Here is a 13,779-nt window from a genome sequence, read left to right as displayed (position 1 = left end):
ACACTACACCTGGGTCTAAGAAAACATCATACGGCAGGGCACTATCTTACACCTGGGCCTAAAGAAACATAATAGACAGGACACTTCGCAATGTCTTAATATCATTCTCAGCCCGAAGGGACAGTAGTGCGATAGTGTGATTATACGATGCGGAAACACGATAACAGAATGGTTTTATCGCGTTTTCGCATCGTATCATCGCGCTAATGAATCGTATCTTCGCATATTTGCTTCGTGTTGTCGATAGGCGAGTATGATGATGATAAATTGATAACTAAGGATCTGCAACACATTTTAAAACTTACAAATATAATGAGTTTTTGAAGTGATTCATTCACGCCGATATATTTGATCCACTTAAAAACAGTTTATAGAAAAAAACCAAAATGCCCTTGATCTTACCAGATATTTAAAGCACTGGTATTGGCAATAGGGGTAAAACGACCTCAGGGGTGGGGGTGCGGTCATGGATGTTTGTTACAATAAGGCTGTTAATATTATCATTGTTCATTTATGATATTGTTGTTATTTTTTATTATTATGTACAACGTCATTGAAAATATCATTTATAAAAAAGGCGTTTATTCAAATTGTTCAGTTTCAGTTTTGTGATTGCATATGTCATGTTTTGTTATTTTCCTACATATCTGCGATGTGTCACATGTTTAATTGTAAAGCGCCTTTGAACGTATATTACATACGAAAAGGGCGCTCAACAAATCTGGTATAATAATAATAATAATAATAATTACGCGCGATTATCATTTGGTGGAACATTTTATTTTCATTTCCAGATAAAAACAATCAGTTTCTGTCTGATATTTTATACGACAGCTGCGTTTTAATTAAAAACATAAAATGGTACTAGTAAGACAGAAAAATCTTCTGAAGTATCAGACAATTTCAGATCTATGATATCATGATGCGAGAAGTTTCCTGTTAGCCGTATGGGATAACTCCATTCTTTACATGCACGGACCCAGAGCCTGGCAGAGAGACATTGTGGGTCAATCCCCACTTTGATTTTTACATTTTACAAAGAAAATCGGTCTTGAAACTTTTCGTCCCATGTATGATTTACAATCGTACATTGTATACTGACATCATTTTATATAAAATCGAAATGTTTGGAGCAACACCAGCGAGTTTTTACATAGTTCACAGTGTTTCGCTTTTTTATCGTAATCGCACTAATATTCATGGGATAATTATATTAATTGAAATGTTTTTATTTAATTTTCATTTTTAAAACCTCTTGTAAAAACCCTGCCCTGTTGGACAATTGAAAAGTAAAACCCCGGGGGTAAGTCCCACCAATGAAAGGTTAAACCCCGGGGTAGGTCCCTGGGGTTAGACCATCGCACTTTAAAAAGCCACAGCTAGGTCCCGGCACTGCGGTGGGAAACTGGAAGAAAGTAAAACCACGGCGGGTTCCCCCGCTGTCCTCGGCCATGCGCTGGGCCAGGGGTGGGGTGGGGGGGGGGGGGGTACAATTCAGTGGAGCATGAATTCATTGATTGCATTCTCAATGACTTCTACAGATCATTTCAGATGATAGATCATGATGCAAGAAGTTTTATTGTTTGCTGAATGGGATATTTCAATTCTTAACATGCGCGGTTCCAGAGGGAGGAGTAGGGGAGAATGATAGGGGGAATGATCATAAAGACGGGTCATGCCCCCTCAGATTACCAAACTGTTTTTCTTATACTTACATAGGAAATCGTTCTTAATATATACCATGAATTTCTCCATATTTTATGTCAAGTTATAAAGTTTGCTAAATTTTAAATAATTTAAAATATTCAAGCATTACAATACCGTTTTATACCGTTGATATCAAAAATATACGAAAACAACGATCATAATTACGGATAAATTGAAAGGGCGGATTAAATGAAGTAAGGTTCATGCTAAAGTTTGAAATCTCAAGGAATTTTAATCGAACTTCAACTTCATACGTTAATTTCGCAAGAGACGTTGAAGGGGAAAGGCGAAGGTTGAAATCTCAAACTCTTTAATATCTTAAAACTGCTGTATTCAACTTTTAATACTGTTTTAATATCATGGTAACAATGACAATTTATTTAGCGATAACTTTCAGAATTACGAGCGTAAATAGAAACAGGTTTTAAAGTTTTTTTCAATAACTATCGATATTTTAGTCATTGATTAACTGATTAATTCTATTTAAGAAATAATAGATATGTCTCTAGATAAATATATTGGAAAATATCGATTCTAACCAGATACTGATCTATGCTTCACTTCTCGCTATTTCTTTACATTTTATGGTAACGGATCCTTCTAAACAATATTGCTGTATCTACACCTGTGTAAGTATTCTACCTATATATTAACACAACAATCCAATCCTCTAACAACTGCGGATACTATGCAAATACCACTATAACACAATACAATGTACCCTACCAGATGCACCTATAATGCCAGTACTCCAACCTGTTGTGCTACCCCAATAAAACTATAGTCTACCAGCTGTGCCATTACTCCATCTACATTTTAACCGGCAGAATTCACCCAATTTCTACCAGTTGGGCACCTAATGCCATTATTCCACCTACTGTTTTACTAGCTCAACAACCACCCCTACCATGTGCGCATATAATGCCAATATTCCACTTACTATGTTACCACCACAACTCTTGACCACTACCAGCTGTGCGTATAAAGCCGTTACTCCATCTACTATGTTGCCGCCACAACCCCACCCAACCCTACCAGCTGCGAATATAATGCCATTACTCCACCTACTGTGTTACCGGTACAATCCCCCGCCACTACCAGCTGCGTAAATAATGCAAAATATTTCAACCAATCCACTACCAGCTACACGCATACTGCTAATACTCTACATATTGTGTTTACGCCACAACCCGCCCAATGATTTTAATTTTTATATGAAAACATTCGGGAAGTATTGAATATAAATCGTTATCATAAGATACGCAAGAACGTAAAAATTAAAACGTTATATTAAGCATAAAACGAAGGATGCATTATAAATTTTGTCAAAGAAGCAAAAAAAATCTATCTGAAAGAAACCTTACCATATTTTTATTTAATATCTCAGAAATAAACACTCTACTCAACTCGCATGCCTTTAAATGTCATAGTCTCCGATGAAGCCTTTTATAGCACGTCAACGTCAAATTTACGCTTTGCATAAAAAGCTCACTATTAGCAACTGTTGACACTGTCAAAATCAACAGCGTAAATATATGTCATTTACACATGTAATAAATATTTCCTTATCTTAGCCTTTTTATAACTAAGCTGCTAAGGATTCTGGAAAAGCATAAATCTTAGAGGGATACTAAGGTATTTTTCAAGAAATAGATTTATGTTTTATTTATTCAGTTTTACTAAATTTATTTTACCCGTCCACTTAGCTCAGTAGAGGGAGCGCGGATCTACGGATCATGGGGTCGCGAGTTCGATCCCCGGGCGGGCCGTATTTTCTCCGTACGATTTGAAAAGACATTGTGTCTGAAATGATTCGTTCTCCACCTCTGATTCATGTGGGGAAGTTGGCAGTTACTTGAGGAGAACAGGTTTTTGCTGGTACAGAATCCAATCCAGGAACACTGGTTAGGTTAACTGCCCGCCGTTACATAACTGAAATACTGTTGAAAAACTAAATTTATTTAAGAAAATAAAATGACGCCGTTTTATTGAATTAGATATTGCTGCGGTAGTCGCTCTATGACTTATATGTAAAGTCGCGAAAACTATGACAAAATAGTCCAATCGTGGAATTGACCATTAAACTCCATAATCATCTTACCTTGTCTTAGATAAAAAATGAGTAATATATAAAAAAAAGAAAGTGAAATGTGACATTTTATGGCAATTTTATGTGCTATATTAACATGGCATACGTAGGTCATTACAATGGTAGCAACGCATTTTGGTTGCAACTACCAAAATTTGGCCGGCAAAATGCGTTGCAAGTGAACTTATGATGTGTTAAGGATTATGGAATGGAGCGTATTTTGGTAGTTTTTTCTACATAAGGGGATGGGCTAATTTTACATTACGCACAAAGGAGGGAATGTCTCCTATAAAAATGGTGGTGGAGGGGGTTCCGAGTTCCCCTCCCGAGATATAGTTTTCGTATAAAAACAACCAAACTGTAGATTCCTGAGCATGTGAAAGGGGCCTCAAACGACACTTCCTATGCAATAACGTGTTTTGTTGTTTTAAGGATTGTCCACCGAGACTTTTTAAAGCACGGAAATGTTGAATTCTACAGAACGAAGTATAAATGTGAGGATTGCACGTGGGTCCTTCTACCTACATATTTTTTAAAACATCCCAGATAAACATAAATGATGAATTATTTGCGTGTTTAGAGGTCTTAGATAAATATTTCCGGCAAAAAAGATTTTTTTCTCTTTGAAGGTGAGGGGTTTCGAGAGTCCACCACAGATACTTTGAAACACAATGTAAAAGAATGGTAAAAGTGGGTGTGGGCTTACTCGAAAATTTTTCCAAAAAGTGAGTTCTCCGTCGTTAAATTTAGAGTTTTATTTTGGTGTATACATGCGAGTGGTATTTTGGGGTGCTCCCCGGACAACGCATGGAAATGATGGGTTATGTGTGTTTAAAAGGGTAAGAAATATATCATTTACTCAGAAAAAAAGCTTCCTCCGCAATAAGGTATACAATGCCATGTATCTTATTATCTATCTACATATATAAATGCGAATTATTTTCTCTAAATATTTACCGCAGATACCGTTTTGCGTTGGATGTGTACATACCCAACGCATTTTGGTACTACATGTTTGTAAACTATCAAATTGCGTTGAGTGTAACGCATTTTGGTAGTGACTACCAAAATGCGTTGCTACCATTTTGAGGGGGGAACAGGGCACCTTTGTCGTCAAGGTAAGAGACCATGTTTCAGCTAAGCATGTTAATAAAACTTGGGAAATGTTGATTTTACAATTATTTAAAATATTTTATCTTTTCATCCTAAATTTTAAATGTGTATCCCTTTGACTGAAATAAAAAAAAACAGTTTGTGTGTGTGTGTGTGTGTGTGTGTGTGTGTGTGTGTGGTTTTTACTACAGTGGCATTTTTTTCTGTATCTTTGATATATCAATTTCTATTATAAATGTAAGAAAACCATAAAGCTAATCACGTGACGCATTTAACATCCGTGTTTCACTAATGCATTTGATATATACAATAAGACAAATATTTGATATATACAATAAGACAAATTCCTAAAGCCTTAATAAAAATGGACCCTTATTCAAAAATGGATCTTATCTAAGTATGAAAATTGTAGCATCTTATGATGCTTCCTGAACATGTTAAATAAAATACTCAGAAATTGTAACATTTCAAGAGATTTTGATCGGCCCCAGAAGTGTGTTGATTCTGCAAACATTCATTTCTTGCTTACCTATATGTTCAAATCTTTGCCAAAAACCTTATCGCGAGTAAATTTTAGTTTTGTGAAAAATATTCAGACATTCTGTTTAAAAGAGTGTATACTAAGAATTAGCTTTAATTAAACCTTAAAGTTTCATTTCTCCGTTGTCAATATATCATTTAGATTCATAGATTATTTTAAAACAGTCTTCACCGCCGTTTGAATACATCTGCGGATGTCTCTAAATTGCTTTTTTGTACTTTTAGCATGTGTAAATGTTGAGTTCTGCTCAACCCGGGGCTAGAGGGCGTGGACGGTAGCATGCATGTCCACTACATTCCATGAACAGGCCCAATCAAACCGAGCCTGCAACATTTTCATTTTTGTCGTGTTGAGCGACCTGTGAAGTTTCCAATTTTTTATTTTAGGACACGTTCATTGGCAGAGCATTTCTAGTTAATATGAGTATGTATTTAGTATGCATAAAGTTCCTATAAAAATATGCATAAAGCTCCTACATGTGTATAACTGTTATTTAGGTAGCAGGGTACACTTCGAATTTTGGCCCCCGTCAATATTTGTTATGATTAGAACTTCGTGATTTTGGATGTCTATAAATTAAGGTGATAGATAATGATTGTTAATTCTTTAGAAAATTTAAACAGCCGATACATGTAAAATTATGATGTAAGTTGTAAAACTAATTGCTGCTAGCTTTCTATGAATCGGTGAGTCACCTTGGCGCGTGAAATTCAAATCACGGAAGGGTTCCGTGCTTGTTGATTGATACTCAGAAACTTTTTCACTACTTTTTGAAAAATCGAGCTGGATGGGCCCCAATTCCGTTTATATCCTGAAGTTCAGTAGGGACTATTAAATTGAGAAATGCAATAAAATTGGGCATTCTTCCTGCAGCGGGATTATTGCAGGCTGTTCAAAAAGTGCAAAATTGATGATTTTGGCATGCTATTTTTAATGGATTGTGTAAAACTTTCGTTTTGATAACTTTCTGTATTCTTGTATGAGAGTCCTGATCTTGCCATTATTTAAAAGCACAAAACATGCACGCAATTTATAAAATGGCCACCCTGATTCTGCTCATTAGGGAAGTGCAATATTGCGACTCGCTACAGGTAAGCCTGGCCATGCCCAAAATTTTCGATTCTACGTGTACCCTGCTACCTTTAGGACCTGTGTGCAGACTACAGGGGGATATATCATATACACAAGACGCAAGTCAGTACTGTACGGATTGTTCTTGTTTAGTTGTTATTATTTGTTCAAAGCACGGTTATGTTAAAACATGTATATTATTTCTCATTACTGACGGTGTAATATTTATTAAATGCGTAAATAAAATATCTTATAAGTTATTTTGTTGATATAAATTTATGCCGTGGTTTAATTGGTGTTGTGGCGGCAATTTTATATTGTAAAGAAGTTTTCCCTTAACCTTTTCACACTTCAAAAACATATTACAGACTTCGTACGGTATATTTCAGGTTTCTATTTTACAAAGAATGTAGCGTTATGTCACCTTTCACATAAAAAGCCATTTACACCACTTTCATAGTTACAGCCCGCCTTATTAAAATGAAGTTAATAAATCTGTTTCTATAAATATTTTTGACAAGTGTATAAACATTATTTTGCAAAATGTGCATACGATCCATCATGTGCAGAAAACATCGTTCATTTATCATGCCATCCTGTCTGTTTGATTAATGAGTTATATTTGCCGTCTTCAGTGAAATTTATATCCATGTGACTTGCAAGGCAGAATCTGATAACAGTTAAATGTCATGCAATTTGCTTTGGCAGCAATACAAGGAACGTTAAAATTGTCAAAGGAGAAAGGGGCATATTCATGGCCATCTGATTAAATGAGTTTTCCACTTCAGTTACTTACGTAGATGACGTACTTATGATATGTTAAGTGTTTGAACAGGTACTGCAGAAACTTGCATCTAAGATTACATTTGGAGGTTCAGCTGTTAGTATCGAATTGACCGGCTAGTATGAAAGTTACAGAGACCATTTACGGATTGAAATGCGTATTTATGCTTTAAGTTAATGATAATTGCTAGCATTGAAATTTAGTGGTAAAAATTGGGTTTCAGTTATTGAGTGAAATTTAGATAATTTAGATGAGTAGCCTCGATCTTGAAATAATGAATGCGAATACATGCCGTCAGTGAGCTATGTAAAAGTGGAGCTGTCATTTACATTCCAAAAGTAAAAACCGTCATCGTTTGTAAGCCTTAAAATCCCTTTAAAGATAATACACAAAAGTCCAAAGGGGGAAAAAGCCTCCTTATAAGTACTCTACAAGGAAATAGTGCTACGTGTAAATATTTACGTGTACAACAGCAAAATTTTACATGCAGGCGGGAAATAATTATGGTTTTCCAAGTACGAAAGTGCGAAACCTGGTGCATGTTGGTTTCCATTTTCTATGACTTTCCTTGTTAAATATTTTTCCTTGCTTTCCCACTTTCCCTCAGTTCCCTGCCATTTTATCTACCCCATACACCTCACCCCTTTCTGTATTTTGCATATAATTAAAATGTACTTGTTGTTAGATTTTTGAAGCAACTGGTCTACAATATTTTTCCGTTACAGCTTCTTTTTTTGTTGTTGGCCTACCTTGCGATGCATGGCTCTATGACTGTGTTGTGCTCTGTGCATCAGGGAAATCTACCCTTACCTTTGATCTTTGAAATATTGTCATTTCATTCTTGCTGCATGCTAGGATATAATAGGACATTGGTTCTATTCCAAATATCTATGATATATAGTATGTTACATATCCGGACGTAAATATTGCTTTAAAATATATATGCACAGTAATATAGTCTAAAACACTTGCCCACAGATCCAGGTTCTCAGTTTGATATCTGTAATGTAGGGTCTATCCGCCTAAAACATATAAAAAGGCATTGCAAATACGTTTTTATGTCATTTCAATGTGTGCTGTGGTAACAAAATATGAATAGTTCATTAAGATCTTGAAACTCATTCCAGATTCTGTTAATTTGTAGTATGCAACTTAACCAAAAAACATCCTCTTGACAGATTTCAGAGGAATGCTGTGGGACTGTCAGACTGGCTTGGGAATTAATAGAGGTTACTCATTTGCATGCTATATAAAATTCTAAGACAATACCAGCAGTGTTAGAACCACATGTGAGACATTACAATTCCGAAATGGACATAAATTTAGACAAAAGATTCACTGTACTATAAATACAATACAATACATGCTCACAAAGAGACATCTTGCTACATACTCCAAAATACTAAAACATACAACGTTTTATAATGCGATTTATAATAACTCTCATAAGATACTTAATTCAGTATGATAGAAATAGAAATACAATCATGCCAGTAAAGAATACTCATGATTCAATTATTTAGTCAGGGAACTTAGAGGGTTTGGGAAATCATCTGATGGATGGCTCTAGGAAAGCTTGAAATTTCAGGGTTGACTGATGATGATATACTTCCCAGCTACATCGGGTTAACTTTAAGAGAAGGATTCTTTGAGAACAGCGGGCGCTAATACGGTCAATGTAGAGTAGGTACTTTGACGTTGTGCACGTTACTGGTACCAAAAGTGTAACATGACGTCGGCGTTTTTTGTTTGTTTGTTTTTTTGCTTCGGCTATGAAACACTGCTACACAAGCAAAGAAAATATTATTTCATATCATATATTTCATTTTAAGATACCTTGACATTGTGTCTTTCTACATTTTTATCAGTTACATAAAATACATCAAATTACATCCGCTTTAGACGTTTTATACTTCATTCTTGAAAATAAATTTATATGCAAATATGAAATATTAGGAGTGACGAATTTCATCTCTGGTCGTCGGTTCTAATGTCAGTACTCCAGATTTTGTTGGCTTATCAAGTACAATGTACATTTACATGACTGTTTTAGAGGGAATCATTATAGATTTCTCCGGTAAAAACTCATAATAACAATGATAATAATAATAATAAAGCATCATCAGAATATTCATAATAAAAATAAATGCAAGTAAACAATATCTGACCGTAATTAAGATATTTATTATCTTACGTTTGATAATTTTTCCACAAAGCGGCATTATGACTAGACTCAGTCTCAGCAGAAGTATGCCAGTGTAACATTAAATATTAAACCCGTTAAAAATTGATCCCATTGATTATAATTTAATGTTGAAATGTTGGCGGGGTCAATTCTCAACGTTGAAAAAGGACCCATGGGGTCTATTTTCAACGGGGTCACTATGTACTGTTACACCGGCAATATAAGCGTATGCATGTCTAAAACGAGCAATTTATGAGTCGTCAAAAACTGTAAAACTAACTGACATACACTGGCAATAAATATTAATATATTTTAGTGAAGCGGAGCATTGCAGCGAAAATATTTCCATTTTTTGTTTCGAAACCGGCCGTATGGCTAGACAGTTTTAAAACCGGGGAAACCATAAACCATAACCAACGTAAGACAAATTGTATATTATTAATACGAAACATCTGAACTTTTTATGAGATTTCACAATGTGTAAAATATTATAATACTTTTCCCCGACATTACTGTTGGTGATCTAATCTCGTCTAACGGCTGGACAATTTTTTGACGAAATCTGACGCTGGGACATTTTGTCCGTTGTTGTTTATATTTACCTGTATGAAATTTTACAGTTGTAAAAAACCTGTATTTTTGTTCAAAATTACAGTCATGATTATTTCAAATTTACTCTAAAAGGTCTTGTAGATTTCATTATCAACATTGATTTTACAGCTTTAGATTTTAATTTACAGCTGTCAAACGACTGTAAAACAGTTCGAATTATGCAAATGAGATACAGCTGTAAAAAATCTTACAGCTGTAAAATGAAAGTTACAGCTGTAAAAATATTACAGGTGTTGAAAAAGAAGACATTATTTTAAGGGACGAAAGCAGAGGTGCAAAAAGTTTTAGGATGAATTGTAATTTTCTAGAAAAGGTAGCAATTACTACAAAAATGGCAAAATAAATGATCTTGTAAGTAAAAACAAACAGTAATGAAATATGTTTACAGTAAAGCATTTGCAAAATTCAAGAGTAGGATAGTCAAAGTAGATACTGTGCATCTTGTTTTCTTTCTTTGTCATGAAAACATATGACAATTTTGTAATTATTTCACTTAAACTTATCAGCTTCAAATATAGTGTCAATAGTTAAAGCATGTACATATATATGTCCTTTAATAACTATATTAAATAATAATACAGTTGCACTTACTCAATAATGGTTAAAATTCCAAATTTTTAGAAAATGTGGTTTCTTTGTGAAATTCTGTTATATCCCGCCAAATGTAATTAAAGATGGCTGACAGTATTCATGTTTCCCTCTTAAAAAGTTACAGCTGTAATTTTGAAACATGAACATTTTACAGCTGTAACTTTCAACTGTAATTTTTTACAGCTGTATTTTTTGAGAACTGCATGTTTTACACCTGTTAATTTCAATTGTTTTTCTGGTCATTTTCAGACTTACAGGTCTTTTACAGCTGTAATTTCAAAATACAGTTCATTTACAGACATTTTACAGCTGTAAAACCGTTCCTTTTTTCGTACAGGTAGAATTCTGTCCACATATTTCATCTACGTCATTTCCGTTGCACTGAGATGTCGGGATGTCTCCCGCCATTTGTGGTGTTACGTTTGTCGTAAAAATTAGCATAAATGTTCGAAATATTGCATTTTAAACAAGGTCGAACTGCAATGAAGTGTTAGACGGGACATCAGATTTTCAGTGTCCTTTCGTAAACGTAATGGTTTAAACTGAACATATGTAAAATTATTCATTAAAACATTTAAATAATAATATTATGTAGTCTTTAAGCAACTTATTTTGTTAAAATTGGTGTATGTTTGAGTATTTTACAGTAAAAACGGTGCTAACAGGCATGTACTTTTTCCGATTTGTACCAGTAACGTGCACAACGTCTTTAAGAGTCCAAGTCTTTTTTAAGTAATTACCTATACTTATAGCTTGGCCGGCGCTATTGTATGATGTAAGGTTAAGAGTATAAAGACTTTGATGTGCTTGCGGGTGGACTAGAATTCACACTTGGGTCGGGCTTAGCTTGAATAGCATAAAAGCTTAGGAGGTGCAAGGCTTTCAAATTTACAATGCTTCCAGTATATGAATCCTATTACTTGATATTAATCAAGTGTTTACACTTGCAAACAAAATAATACAATACGAGGGTTGTCCAAGAAAATTGCCTTTTTTATTTTTATTAATTCTAAATAAGCGATGCATCAAATAATTATTTTAACACACGGTATTTCAATTTATTATATACCTATATAAATTCTGTAAAAATCGGCTTGTATTTCACAATTAAATATGAACAGGCAGAAAAAAATTCCGTATTGTACCTTCCGTATTGTATGCTGCCGGACTACTTTCATTAATATGCATGACCTGACACAGTTCTATAAATAGCGCACATAAAAACTTCACTTAGTTCCATTTTAGTTTTATTTTATTATCGATAAACATTGAAGATTTCGTTCAATAACAAAACAACAAACAAAAAAATAGAAGTATATAATAAAAGGGTCATTATAACAGTAGCTCGATCTGGTATTTTGTATTCGGCTCTCGTAGATTTTGCAAGGTCGGATCACACTTGTGAGATCCGATCTGGCAAAAATCCACCCGATCCGAATGCATCATCCCAGATCGAGCTACTGTTATAATAACGCTATTCTATACTCGACAGGACTATAGAGTTTAAAAATAAATACTGTCATATCATTTGAGTATTTTTTAAAATAATGGACGGCAGTCAGTGCTAGTCGGTGCGCGCTCAGTTTTCCTCCTACAAAAAGAAGCGGTTTAGATTTAAATTCATGTAACTTATCCGATTAACATCTCACTGGATTAAAATTTATATCGTCGTTAAAGGCAAAGAAAATCTCCTATATAAGTGACCCCCACCCCCCAAATACCAGACTTTTTAATCCCCAATATACAATATCCTGTCTGGTCCACTCTGATAAGGGTCCATAAAACACCGGTAGACTTGACATGTAGCCTAATTATTGTCAGAGAATCATAAATTTTATTGCCTACAGATAAATTGGTTATTTCCTGTGCATTTTATTGATTGGAGTGCTGTTTTTTTTTTTTTTTGTTGTTTTTTTTTTTCAGAATGTACACAAAATCATTTTAATTGATAATATAATTTTGATTGCTCAGTCATGTTGAATAATTTCCCGGCCAATTAAATTATAACTCTTATAGCAAAGCAATTCTCACTGACCTCAACAATAAAGGAATTATTTAAAACTTAATATTTATTTAAAGAGAAATTACAAGTTTGTTTATTCAATAATTATGATCTTTTTATCAAAAGTAACAAAATAAAACCAGAAAAAGATAATTGCTGGATTTTATTAGAAATTATTTAAAGAAGCGTTCAGTTGCATTTTTAATAGATAAAAAAGGAATATGGACCGAAGGATTTTATATATTAAAATGCATAATTCCCCTTGTGTTGTCTAAATAATGTTTTTTTTTTCATGTATAATAAATCCAGCAATAAAGATATATCATTGTTCAAAATACACATAATTTATTATTTCTAAAAGCTATGTGCCTGAATGCATTTTTTATATTTTTGATAAAAAACAGCAATGATGAGATGTAATTGTTAGAAAACTTGATTTATTTAAAATATGATAAAAACACTGCTGTATCTTATCACATTGTTTATTTAGCCCTATTTCAATCAAGCTTTCTAAACGCGTTATAAAGGTGAGAACTGATTTGCTATAAAGGTGAGAAATATCACCTGCAATTTATTTACTGCACGGTAGCTATACAGTAGCTTATTATGATAAACAGAAGCAAGTCTATCAATGGTCCAGGCTTGTGTATTGGCCATTACCACCAATACGCAGACCTTATCATTCCCATAGGCCACATACCAGGCATACCAGAATCAGTGTCTTTAACGGCAACGTGTGGCGGGTAATTATGTTTCGTTTCAAGTCTTTGACATCACAAACATAACATAGTGATGTAATTTTGAAAGTAACGGTCGCACGCACTTTCAGAAATGACGACGTCAGATAAGTTCGAGGCGCAGAAAGTATTAATGAAATATTGTGTAGGTCGCGGTATGACTCCTTTACGAACGAAACGAGAAATGGAAAATTCAGGCTGGAAGTCAGGTAAATGTTAGCAGTACACTTGCCTTTACATGGCACTAGCGTTTTAAGGAAGGTTGGGCGAGTGATTCAAAGAGAGGGCGACATAATACTTCAATACTTTCTGAGTTAACTTCTGTTCCTTTTTATGTTATCTTCCGG

The 13,779-nt window shown here is 34.3% G+C and overlaps 1 protein-coding gene across 1 annotated transcript in view; it reads right to left on the bottom strand.

Moving 5' to 3' along the window:
* Positions 1 to 11,101, bottom strand: part of LOC123555789 (insoluble matrix shell protein 5-like) — a 28,779-nt gene extending 17,678 nt beyond the window's left edge. Inside the window, exons 1-2 of the mRNA XM_045346380.2 lie at positions 11,029 to 11,101; positions 2,648 to 2,745 (exon numbers count right to left, since the gene is read on the bottom strand). Coding sequence (XP_045202315.2) covers positions 2,648 to 2,745; positions 11,029 to 11,101 — 171 coding nt within the window. The remainder of the gene's footprint in view (positions 1 to 2,647; positions 2,746 to 11,028) is intronic.
* Between the last annotated feature and the right edge of the window lie 2,678 nt (positions 11,102 to 13,779).

This window comes from Mercenaria mercenaria, chromosome 7 (assembly GCF_021730395.1).
Source record: "Mercenaria mercenaria strain notata chromosome 7, MADL_Memer_1, whole genome shotgun sequence".
NCBI classification, from domain to species: domain Eukaryota; kingdom Metazoa; phylum Mollusca; class Bivalvia; order Venerida; family Veneridae; genus Mercenaria; species Mercenaria mercenaria.
Note: the sequence above shows the minus strand (reverse complement) of the source record. Positions and strands in the feature narration are given on the sequence as shown.